Below are 12,500 nucleotides of genomic sequence, written 5' to 3'. Positions count from 1 at the left end.
TAGCATCCTTCTTCCCCCGCCTCCGCCTCCGCCACAGAATATGTTTAGTCAGGGGGCCCCAGAGGGCCCCCAGGGGGCCCCAGAGGGCCCCCAGGGGGCCCCTCGGCGCCTTCAGGGGGCCCCAGGGGGCCCCCAGGGGGCCCCCGTGGGCCCCCCTTTGTTGGTTGTTTTGGTTTTTTAATTTGGGGCTGCAGCAACTAGGCGACCCCGACAGCAGCAAACAAATGAAGTTGGGCGGGACTTGGGGTTTGTGTTGCAGTTGCTTTTTCTTTATTTCTTTAATTCCTTTCTTTATTTACTTCATTTCTTTCTCCATTTATTTTATTCCTTTATTTATTTATTTATTTCGTTTCTTTCTAATCTGTTCATTTATTTCTTTAGGCGGTGTTTCTTCCTCTATCTTCTTGTCTGCTCCTCCTCTGCTTTTTGCTGCTGCTTTCGTGCTTCCCTATCCGCTTGTGGTAATTGTTATTTATTTTATCCATTTATTTTATTTTTTCATTTTATTTATTTAGTTTGTTTGTTTATTCGCTTTAGTTGTTTTGTGGCTCCTAGCTCCGCCTAGTAAACAGTGCACAGGGGGTCCTGAGCTGTATGTACACCCCAACAAGCCGCCACCAGAAAGGAAGAAAGAAAATGGTGCTGTTCTCGCTTGTAGATATTGAATTAATAAATAACAATATAAACAAAAAGAAAACAAAATAGATACAAAATGGATTTATTCTGCTGCTTCGTCAAGTTTTCCTTCTCGTTTTGAACTCGTGCGAAATCGGGGTGTCTGTACACCTCAGCAGCCCGCGAGCCGCTCCCATGTTTCAAAAACGACGAATCTTTTTCATTTCTGAATTAATTTCAATTCAAACTTATTTAAATGTTTAATTGCTGCAATTGCGGCCTCCGTGGCACTTTTATTTGCAAACTTTCCTCCAAAAATGAAGTCAAACTTGCATGCGGCCGTCGGGTGTATGTGCAGACACCCCGCGGTTTCCAGACAACAAAATTCAAAAAATGCATTATAAAATTAAAATTTTTTTTCCAACTTTTGAGGAAATAGTTTTAAGAGCTAATTAACCTTATCGTCAACTTTTAAGAAAATGATAATTTAAAGGTTGAAATTCTTTTCAACTTTTAGCGAAATCCAATTTACTTTAAAAGCTCATGCTGATGGCCAGCTGCGACTCCTTAATATTCTCCATTTCCCACTTCCTATTTCATAGTTTATATTTCATACTTTTTACATTTCAAATTTTATATCATACTTTTTATATTTCGTATTTTGTATTTTATATTCCACATTCCCTACCTTATATTTTATATTTTGTACTCCATATTTCATATTTTGTATTTTATATTCTATATTTCCTATTTTGTATTTTATATTTTACATTTCAGATTTTGTATTTTATATCCTACATTTCCTATTTTGTATTTTATATTTCGCATTATATATTTTGCATCTTATATTTCACATTTTCGATCTCAAATTTAATATTTTTTACATTTTATATTTTATATTTCAAATTTTATATTTCACACTTCCTTTCCATATCTCGTATTCCTTATTTCGTACTTTTATTCATTTTTATTTATTTTCAATTTCACATTTCTTACTTCATTTTGTTTTATTATAATTTTATTTCGTTTCTGTCTTATTTTTATTTTATTACTTCATTATTGTTTTATTTTTGTTTTATTATTTCATCTTTGTTTTCTGAGATTTGGCGTTTATTATTTCGTTTTTGTTTATAATTCAAATTCCCTATTTCCCATTTTCTGTTTTTAATTTTTAATTTTAATTTTTAATTTATTTGCTCCTTTTGCTGCGGCTGGCGCTCAACCAAACAAAACAAAATAAAATGAAATAAACAAACAACTAAAATGAAGTACAATAAAAATAAAGTAAATAAAGTAAAATAAACAGCTAAAATAAATATCCAAAATAAACAAAGCAAACTAAGTATCCCAAATAAAGTAAAACAAAATAACTAAAGTCCCTAACTGACAAACGGATGGATTGGCTTCGTTCGTATTCCCGCTGCTGCTGCTGCTGCTTCTGCTGCTGCTGCTTCTGCTGCTGCTACTTCCGCTGCTGCTGCTGCATCTGCTGCTGCTGCTGCTGTGTGGCTTCGAAGGCGCCGCAGCTTGTGCGCGTTTTTTCCCGCTGCAGCTGCTGCAACTGCGGGAAAAAGCCTTCATGCGCTGCTGCTGCTGCAGCAGCAGCAGCAGCTGCAGCAGCAGCAAAAGTGGAAAAAGCTGGAGAACTGGAAAGGTCACTCGTCAGGCAAGTTGCCTTCGTCGAAGTCGTGCTTCCTGCGGGGCTGGAAAGTTTGCTGCTGCTGCAGCTGCCGATTTGCTTCCACAGGATTTATATTTGGCTTCACTTCTATTCCCCGAAAAATGCTCTCGTGGCCCCGCCCAGTCATGAACCCTGGCATGGTCTTCTTCGACGCCTGAACACACGCAACCAACAACTGCTGCTGCTGCTGCTGCTGTTGCTGCTGCTGCTGCTGTCGCTGGTGCTGCTGCTGCTGTGGCTATTACAGGGAGGAGGCAACTGATTTGAAGGGGTCCTTGAAGTGGGTGGGTGGAGTTGCTGCAGCAAAGCTGCAGCAGCTGTGGAGGTGCTGCAGCAGAGCTGCAGCAAGTGGAAGCTGGTGTGGAGGGCCTTGGGAAACCGGGAAATACCTTTTTGTTGAATTGCTGCCAAAGTTTGGCGCTGTCTGCGAGCTGCTGCTCGGCCTGTTCGGTCTTTTGCTGCTGCTTGATGGCCTTGACTCTTCTTTTTTTGCTGTTTTTCTGCGCCTCGGTGTCTGCAGCAGCAAAAGCGGAGAAACTTTGAAAAACTTGCGAAGAAAAGAAGACTTTGCAGGAAAAGAGTGGCGGAAGGCTGCAGAATCATGAAAGTGGCGACCCTCGTCACTGACACGCGCGGCGGCGCGCAGCCCCCAGGTGTACGTACACCCCAACTTGCACACCCACCCGTCGGCTTCGCCGCCAGATACTGCGGAATGCGGTAACCTCCGGGGGTAATTATATCATTAGGTCTGTTTTTTGGAGTATTTTTTCTCGGAAATCGAATTCTGTCTCCCGGGAGATCTTCTTCGTTCTTGTATTCCGCAAAACGGACGCGAAATCCGAACGGAGTGGCCGCCAGGATCGAGCAGTTGTACCACCGCCTGCGCAAGCCCGATCCTCCGGATATTCCGCTTTAAAGGCGAATTAAAAGGTAATTTAATTCAAAAATTAAATCAATTCAACTTTTTATTTGCATTTCGAAACTTATTTTCCCTTTTAAACGCAAATTCAGACAACCACCTCCACTCGCGCGAATTTCAACTTTTCAAGTCGCGAACAAACGCGTACATCGTTGAAACAATTAACCTCAAAAACGTCTTTAATTAATTCAAAAAAAGATATTAAAGATGTTTAAATGAACCAAACAAAATCGCAGCAGCAGCAGCAGCAGCGGCAGCAAACTGAGCCGCTGCAGCACAAGCAGCAGCCTACTGAAGGAAACCAATTTGTTGAAAAGCAGATAAAGCAGACTTGCAACCATTAAAACAATTTATTAGAATGAATTGTTTCAATAAATTGTTCCAATAAATTGTTTCAATTAATTATTCTAATGAACAATTTAGTTGAATTAAATTATTTTACTTGAACAATTTAATAAAAGGAAATTATTCCATTTAAATAACAATTCATTGAGACTTTCCACTTCATTAAAAGACTAAAATTAAAATGAATTTAAGAAGAGCAAAAAAGAACTAAAAACAAATATTTAAATTAAAAAAGAATTCATTTAATTAAAACAATTAAACTGAATCTAATTAATTAAAAGGCAATTAAAAAGAATATAACTACTTAAAATATAATTTAAAAAAATAATTTTAAAAATTAAGTTAATTAAAAGAATTGAAAGGTTAGAATTAATTGGAAGAATTAAATTAATTAAAATGCAATAAAAAGAATAATTAATTACGATATAATAAGAAAGAATAATCAATGAAATAAATTAATTAAATTAATTGAAATAATTCAATTAATTAAATTAATTAAAATAATTAAATTAATTAAATTAATTAAAATATAAATAAAAGAACTAAATCAAAATACATAAACTAATTAAAATACACAAATAAAAAGAACTAAGCAGTCTAAAATAATCAAATAAAATAAACAAATAGAATAAATAAAAATAAAATAATAAATAAATAAATAAATAAACAATAAAATAAATAAATAAATACCCGTCTCCAGAGTAAATGGCTTGTGCTGCAGCACCAACTGGAAAGTCTGCTGCTGAGGCTTGCGGCAGCAGCACAACTTGCTGCAGCGGATACTCTTCTCTGTTGCCCCACCCTATGAAGTCCACCACCACTCTTTCCCCCTCCTGCAGCAGCAGCAGCAGCAGCAGCAGCAGCAGCAGCAGCAGGGAGGAGTTCACGCCGCTCGAAGCTGCTGCAGCGCTCAGGGGACAAAATACGGAAAAGGCGAAAACGCAGCAGCAGCAACAACAGCAGCAGCAATAACAGCAGCAGCAAAAGCAGCGATAACAGCAGCAGCAACAACAGCAGCAGCAGCAACACCAACAACAACAGCAGCAGCAACACTTTAAACTTAAAAAATGAAAACCTATGCTTTCCGTCTGCCCCGTACGGCCAGGACAGCGACTTGCGGTGTACAGACACCTCGTAGCAGCAGCAGCAGCAGCAGCAGCAGCTCACCTTGGGGTCTCGCTTGACCTCCACAATTGAAGCATAATATCTTTTCCCCTCATATTCTGCAGAGCAAGTGCGGCCCACAAGAGGCCCCCTTGCTGCTGGCTGCTCTGCTGCTGCTGCTTTTGCTGCTGCTGCTGCTGCTGCAGGCGCGGGGGTGGGGGCTGCGTCTGGGCGGCCCGCAGTCTGCTGCTGCTGCTGCTGCTGCTGCTGCTGCTCTTGCTGCGCAGAGGCGGGGGAGGGCTGGGCGCCCTGCGGGGACGGCTCCTGCGTGGCCGCTGCTGCTGCGACTGCTGCTGCTGCTGCTGCTGCTGCTGCTTCCGCGGGGGCCTCGGCCAGCTGCTGCTCCTGCTGCTGCTTGTACTCCACCAAATGCCGAGTTAATTGAATAACTTCTTTAAGATCTGCCTGCAGCCTTTTCAAGTCTTCTGTTTCTTCTTGCTTCAGAGCTTCTTCCACTTGCTGCAGCTGCTCTTCGTACAGCTTTTGCTTCCCCTGCGCGCAGCAGCAGCAGCAGCAGCGCGGGCGCGTGCTGCTGCTGCTGCGCTGCTGCTGCAGCAGCAGCAAAGCCCAGGGCCCGGGCCCCAGGTTGCGGCCAACTCGGGCGCCGAACGCAGCAGCACCGCGGCAGCCCTGGCTGCCAGCAGGCAGCGGGAGAGCCCAGCAGCAGCAGCAACAGCAGCAGCAGCAACAGCAGCAACAGCAGCAGGAACAGCAGCACTAGCAGAAGCAGCAGCAGCGACTACCAAACGACGCAGACGCCGAGCGCAGCAGCACTTCATCAGGTCCGGCTGCCCGCCGGGGGCTCTCAGCAGCAGCAGCAGCAGCAGCAGCAGCAGCAGCAAATACCTTCAACTCCTCCAGGGACTCCTCGAACTCTGCCATTTTCGGGGACCGCAGCAGCAGCCCAGAGCCGCAGAGTCAGCGGCTCGGGGGCGGCGCTGGGCAGCTTGGAGGGCCAGGAGTTGCGGGGGATAAAAAGAAAGTGGAAACTAAAAAGAAAAGAAATAAAAGAATAAAAATAAATAAAAGAAATTAAAAAAAGAAACTAAAGTCAAACGAGTGGCTGCAGAAGCTCCCGCTGCGCTGCTGCTGCCGCCCGCAGCAGCAGGGCTTGGGGCTGGCCGCCGGCAGCCCCGGCGGCGGGGCGGTGGAAAAGGCAATTAAATTAAATTTGAATTTTAAATTTTTAATTCAAATTTAAAATTAAATTCAAAAATAAATTCAAATTCAAATTTAAATTCAAATTTTCTTCTCGAATTCCCGCAAAGCTTGCGGGACGCCGCCAGCGACGCCGCTCCGCAGAGTCCGAAGATCCAGTTTGTTCTTTTGGTTCAATTTGGCCTTTTATCTCGTCTTTTATTCTTTTATTTCATCTTTTATTCTTTTAATTATTATTTTATTCTTTTAATTCATGTTTTAATTTTCTAATTCATCTTCTCCTTTAATTCCTTCTGCCGGCGCTTTCAGCAGTTTGCCCTCGGTGCTCAGGTGTACGTACACCTCGCGCGAGCACTGCGAGACACCCCAGAGAATTGTTCAGAGAATTAATCACCACTTTTATTCAAAGAATTAATTGTCACTTTTATTAAAGGAATTAATTGCCACTTTTGTTCTTTTATATTTCGATACAGCACTTGAGGAAAGGCCGGACGCCTCAGATCCCTCCAATGCATGCATGCACTTTTCCAAATTGAACTCTGCCACTTTCTAAAAAGTAAATCAGATCATGAAATTAAAAAAAGAAATGCAAAAAGTGAAAAGTATTCATTCAAATAAATAAAAATGATATAAACAATAATAATAATATAATGATAAAGTTCGTTTCCAAGTGCAAAAAAAGCTTTTTGTTTATGAAGAGTTATTTCGAATTCCGCAGAAGAGGAAATCAGCTGTTAATAAAATGGCATTAATGGCAAAGTGTGGGGCCATCGAAACTTCACTTTAATTGAAGGCTTTGCTGCCAGCAAAGCCTCCAATTAAAGTGAAGTTTCTGGCATTTAGTCCCTCCATATCTCTCCATTTTAGTATATTTTTCAGTTCAAGTTATTTGTCCTTTTCGGATTCTTTAAATTAAACCAAAAGCTGCAACAAAGTAAAACAAACTTATTTTAAATTAAAGCTCTAGTGCTGCAGCTCATGGGCCCCTTAATAGCACTTCTAAGCTTGCATGCAAATCCTCTAAAGTATTCCAAATCCAACTGCTGCAGCGGGGGCCCCCAGGGGCCCCCAAGGGTACTAAGCCCTGGGGGCCCCCGGGGGGCCCCCAAGGGTACTAAACACAGGGGGCCCCAGGGGCCCCCAGGGGTATTAGACACAGGGCTCCGACTCAACAGCACAAATTAGTCCTTCTTTTGCTGCCTCAGAGTGCATGCAAAAGTGCATGCAAAAAATGCTAAAAGTGGTTTAATGGAAGCTCCATTTTGCCTTTTTTTGCGATAAATTATTCCGGAAAATAAAAGAAATGAAGAAATTTAAAAAGTGGATTAAAAGCTTTTCCATTTTCCCCGAAAGCTCCTAAACGAAAATCAAAAAAGATCCTTTCGGGTTTTGGGCTGAGAGAAGACCTGAGGAGAGGCTGGCGTTTGGGCTTTTGTTCTGTGTCGAGACAAATACGAATATTGCAGCCTTCAAGTTCAAATTATAATAAATAATAATAATAAGATTAATAAACATTTTAATAAAATGTTTAATTATTTTGTTGAAGTCATAAAATGGAACGGAGGCTTTTGTTGTCTGTTTCGCGGTGACACTGCGTGAGGTGTCTGTACACCTCATGTTTAAGCGGCGTCGGTCTGCACCAGCTGTTCTTCTGTTTGGGCGTTATTTAATTTAATTTTTAAAATGAAACAAAATAATAATTCAAATTAAAGTAAATAATTTAAATATTAGGAGCCAGGAGGAGTTTTTGCACTGCAGCCCTCGCCCGTCCTTCTAGTGGGCGCTGCGGCTCGCCCACTTCGCTGCAGTCCAGTGTGCAGCAATTTGTCCGTTCTTTTCTGTTTTTTCTTTTTTATTTTATTTAAAATTAATTTAAAAACTCAAAATGAACCATTTAAAACGCCTCAAGCCGCCGGGTGTACGTACACCCGACCCCAGCCAGCTCCGGCGCTCGAGACGGATGCCCCCTCTGCTTCCGGGGCGCAGCGGGTGTGCAAGGGCTCAAAGGGACTTAAAAGATTAATTTTTGAATTATTTATTTTTTAAATTTCAAATTTCGCCAAAAGGAATTCAAATAAAGGCATTTGGAAGTAAATTTCGCGTTTGACGGCCGCCCAGGTGTCCCTACATACACTGGAGCCACCGCTGGGGGCCACGGGAGAGCCGCGAAAAGCCGTTTCGGCTTTTCTGCAAAACTTGAAATTCTATTTCAGAAATAAAACCATTTAAAGAGCTACAAGACCAAATGGCGCCACGGAAGGGCGGAGGGGGCGGCGGGCGCAGCGCCGGGAGGTCCAGTGGTCACGCCAGTGGTCACGGAGGGCCCTCGAGCAGCATGGGGAGCTCGGGGGGCCCCAAGGGGGGCCCCAAAGGGGTCCCCAAGGGGGGCCCCCACGGGCTCGGGGTATCGCTGATGGGGACCCCTGGAGGTTGGGGGACCCCCGAAAGGGGGGGCAAAGGCCCTAATGACAGGCGATTGAACTTATTCTCATGCATGAGAGGAAGTAACTCTTGACTTCAAGAAAACAAATTGGCTGTAGAAAGCCCCGCATATTCTCCCGAGAAGAGCCCGGGGGGAAATGGGGGAAATTGGCGTTGGTGGCGTTTTTGGGGTGTACGTACACCCCGCACTGTGTGCAATTAGTTGGGATTTCGCCTTTTTATTTCTCCGCAGAAGTGCGGAGAAATGGAGCGACAAAAAGCCGCTTTTGTGCAGCTTGGAGCATGCAATGTGTCCCAACTACTTCTGAAATAAATGCGGAATTCTAATGGATCAAAATGAGAAGTGAAATGCGTCTTTGAGTGGCCGGTTGAGTGGGCCCTACTGGGGTGTACGTACACTGCACACGGAGCGTGCGTCGAGTGGCAGGAGGAGGGCGGGGGTTTGCGCGGCTATTAAAATAAAACAAAATTGAATATAATTAAGCGAAATTAAATATAATTAAATAAAATCAAAGATAATTAAATTAAATTTAATCAAATTCATCGGTTTAATCCGCAAAAAAAGACTGTCTTTCCGTAGAACCTGAGGCGCCACCCGCTGGCAAACCCAGGGCCCGCTCACGCCGGGCCGATTAAGTCCTTCGTAGATGTTTAATTTGATATTTTGAAATAAATTAATATTTAGAACATTAAATTGTAAATATATTTAAATTTTAAATGCGTTTAGTAGGCTTTCTTCCCAGGTTTGCCCGCAGCAGCTTCAGCAGCCACGTAGTGCGTAGCTCTTCAGGTGTTCGTACACCTGAGCTACTCAGGACTAGTGAGCAGCAGTTCAGAATTCAATTTGTTTTATTTCAGTTTTTAATTCTGCAATATTTCCACTTTTGTCAGGCCTTTTGTGCCGTTTGTGAGGCAGGGAGGGCTCAGGCCTGCAGCTAGGGTTTAGGGCCTTCCGGAGGGCCAAACACGAGGGTTTAGGGTTTAGGGTTTGGGTTTTCAAGGGGGCGAAACACGAGGGTTTAGCGTTTAGGGTTTAGAGACTGAGTTGGTGGGGCCTCCAGGTGTACAGACACCGCAGGAAACGGCTGTGGCCTTCTAGGGTTTGGGGTATTGAGAAGCAAAAAGAAAGTTTAAAACGAGGGTTTAGGTTTTGGTTTGCTGCTGCTAGACTCCTCCAGCCTGTCTGCATGCACCTCAGGGCTAGGGTTTAGGGTTTAGGGTTTAGAAGGCTGTTTGTCTTGAAAGGGTTTTATGCATTAGGCCATTTTGGGTTTCTGTATTCATCTTGCTGCTCCTTGCTGTCAAAAGATACAATGAGGGAAATAAACTGAGAAGATTTGCTCATTTGTAAAATTCTGCTGCTGCTGCTGCTGCTGCAGCAGCTGCTGCTGCTGTTCCGTGCTGCTGCTTCTACGCACACTATGGCGACGCAAAAGACTTGTTGATGTTCATTTTCTACTTTTTCCTGCAGCAGCTGCTGCTGTTGCGTGCTGCTGCTGCTGCTGTCGCGTGCTGCTGCTACTGTCGCGTGCTGCTGCTGCTGTTGCTGCTGCTGCTGCTGCTGTTGCTTTATTCTGATCAACAAAGCCTTAATAGCAAAGAAGTGCTGCTGGCAATTTGGCCGTTGGGGTGTATGTACACCTTGTGTCAATTTGCAGCTGCGGCTGCACCTCGGACAATTTATTTTATTTCATTTATTTTCCTTTTTTGTTTTTGTCGGATTTAAAAACTCCATTTATTATTATTAATTATTATTATTATTATTATTATTGTCAGTATTATTGTTATTATAATTAATATTATTTATTATTACCCTAATTATTATTATTATTACTAATTATTATTATTAATTATTATTGTTATTGATTATTATTATTACTTTTATTTTATTTACCTCAGGGCCTATTTCATTTTAGAGGAATAAATCGAAGCAAATTCAAAAAGACAGAAATGCCAATTTGAACTAAAGAAAGGGCGAACAGAGATGCGGGGTGTACCTACCCTGAGGCAGCTGCTGCTGCTGCTGCTGCTGCTACTGCTGCTGGTATTGCTGCTGCTGCTGCTGCTGCTGCTACTGCTGCTGCTGCTGCGCTGCAGCAGTAGCAGCAGCAGTATTACATGAATGAAAGCTCCCAGAGTTCATTTGCTTCAGCTCATGTGCTGCGCTGCAGCAGCAGCAGCAGCAGCAGGTGCTGCTGCAGCAGTGCCGGTGATTGTTTTTAAAGCGTTTTGAGTTTGCAGGCCGCGAGACTACCTCTAGGGCTTAGGGTTTAGGGTTTAGGGTTTAGGGTTTAGGGTTTAGGGTTTAGTGTTTAGGGTTTAGGGTTTAGGGTTTAGGGCTTGGAGCATCTTTTGATGGCAAGTTGGCCAGAAGGAATCGAGGGAGTCGGGAGTTGGGGAGGCGGGGGCTCGGGTGTACGTACACCCGGCGAGGGGAAGTGGAAAGCGAAATAAAATTAAAAAACTGAAAAAAAAGAAAATTGAATTTTGCAAGATGAACAGTTGAGGTGTACGTACACCGCGCAGCCCCGATGCAGGCGGTGTCACTGCAGCGCTTTCCGGCGGCAGCCGGCGAGTTGGAGGGAATCTGTAGGGCATTTTCTTCATTTTGGAGTTTTAAAAAGCATTAAATGTTGAATTAAATCTCTGAAATTGTTTATTTTCTGGAATGAAGACGCAGGTTTCCTCGTTTGCGTCCTCGCGTGGCAGCCACATGCGCAGGGCGGCTTTCCCAGCTTGCGACTCCGCTTTCGCCTCCGGACTCCGCGCAATTTATTTCTTTTTCTTTTGTTTTTAAATGATTTCCATTTTAATCCTCAACCCGCCTCAGATCGGCTGATCTTCCGCAGCTTCCCGCGGCGTCGACGCGCGAGCGCCCGCTCAGCAGCAGCAGCAGCAGCAGCAGCAGCAGCAGCAGCGGCTCTTCTTCCGTTCAAGTTCTCCTCTTCAGCCTCAGCGCCTCCAGCCCTGGCTGACCTTCTGCTGCTCAGCTGCGGGAACGCCCTCAAGGGCGCTGCGTGGAGCCCGGCAGCAGCAGCAGCAGCAGCAGCAGCAGTAGCAGAAACGCCCTTAGCAACGGCAGCTGGAGCAGCAGCGGCGGCAGCAGCTGCTGCCGCGGGCTACGAAGGAGCGACGCTGTGGGGCAGACGCTTCGAGCATCCGCAGCAGCTGCAGCAGCAGCGGCTGCAGCAGCGGCTGCAGCAGCAGGGGCAGCAGCAACACCGTTCGCTGCAGCGCCACCAGCAGCACCGCAGCCGCAGCCGCAGGGAGAGCAGTAGAACTCGCGGCACTAGCACCAGAACTAGCAACAGCAGCAGCAGCAGTAGCAGCAGCAGCAGCAGCAGCATTTGTTTGGCTATGGATGAATTTTCAGGTCTTAGTTTGCTTCTATTTCTTTGCCCGATATATTTAAGTATGAACAGCCCTTAGGCTTGGGCGCTTGGTGTTCTTTTTCTTGTTGCTTTTTTTGTTTGTCTCGAAGCAGCAGCAGCACAGCAGCAGCAGCAGCAGCAGCAGCAGCAGCAGCAGCAGTAGGGATGTTTGCTTCGCGTTTGGGCGCTTCGCGCCCCACAAGACGGCGAGGCTGCTGCAGGCTGCTGCTGATTTACGCAGCTTTCTTAATTGTCTTTTTCCCTTCGTTTAAAGAGCTTCGCCTTCCTGCTGCTGCTGCTGCTGCTGCTGCTGCGCACGGCGCTGCTGCTGCTGCTGCAGCTCCGCCGCCGCATCCCGCGCCACATCCGGGCTTGTTCAGACGAATAGGACGCAGCATAAGAGGTAAACAAAGAATAATAAAATAAAAATAATAATAATAATAATAACAATAATAATAATCGTGCCGCATTGTTTGCTGCAGTAGTTTGCTGCTGCAGTTTGCTGCTGCAGTTTGCTGCTGCAGTTTGATGCTGCAGTTTGATGCTGCAGTTTGCTGCTGCAGCTTGCTGCTGCGGTTTGCTGCTGGTGTCCGTACTCTTAGGGAGGACTGTGCATGGTTGGTTTTGGGAAATGAACAAAAATAGAACGAAGACTAAAAATAAAAATAATAAACAAATAAAAAATGAAGTTTTAGAAGAAAGAAATAAAGGGAAGTTCGATTTGGAGGAAGTTTACTTTTGCTGCTTTTTGCTGCAGGCATATTCCGGCGGGGGCCCCCGAGGGGGGCCCCCCCCGCAGCAGCAG

General features: G+C 44.6%; 2 protein-coding genes across 2 annotated transcripts in view; one reads left to right on the top strand and one right to left on the bottom strand.

Moving 5' to 3' along the window:
- Positions 1 to 2,270: 2,270 nt before the first annotated feature.
- ETH_00024660 (uncharacterized protein) lies at positions 2,271 to 5,606 on the bottom strand (the record flags this gene model as incomplete). The annotated part of the gene is made up of 6 exons (XM_013375043.1): positions 2,271 to 2,450; positions 2,686 to 2,810; positions 2,980 to 3,176; positions 4,251 to 4,393; positions 4,728 to 5,216; positions 5,571 to 5,606. The coding sequence occupies 6 exons, from the start codon at positions 5,604 to 5,606 to the stop codon at positions 2,271 to 2,273; spliced, it is 1,170 nt and encodes a 389-aa protein (XP_013230497.1).
- A 5,249-nt stretch (positions 5,607 to 10,855) lies between these two features.
- The window catches only part of ETH_00024655 (uncharacterized protein), a gene marked incomplete at both ends in the record, with an annotated part of 2,809 nt that continues 1,164 nt past the window's right edge, over positions 10,856 to 12,500 (top strand). The window contains 2 exons of the mRNA XM_013375042.1: positions 10,856 to 10,913; positions 11,155 to 11,697. Of these exons, the coding sequence (XP_013230496.1) occupies positions 10,856 to 10,913; positions 11,155 to 11,697 (601 nt within the window). The remainder of the gene's footprint in view (positions 10,914 to 11,154; positions 11,698 to 12,500) is intronic.

Source organism: Eimeria tenella, genomic scaffold, assembly GCF_000499545.2.
Source record: "Eimeria tenella Houghton genomic scaffold, Eth_scaff25, whole genome shotgun sequence".
Classification (NCBI taxonomy): Eukaryota; Apicomplexa; class Conoidasida; order Eucoccidiorida; family Eimeriidae; genus Eimeria; species Eimeria tenella.
This window is presented reverse-complemented; position numbering and strand designations above follow the sequence as displayed.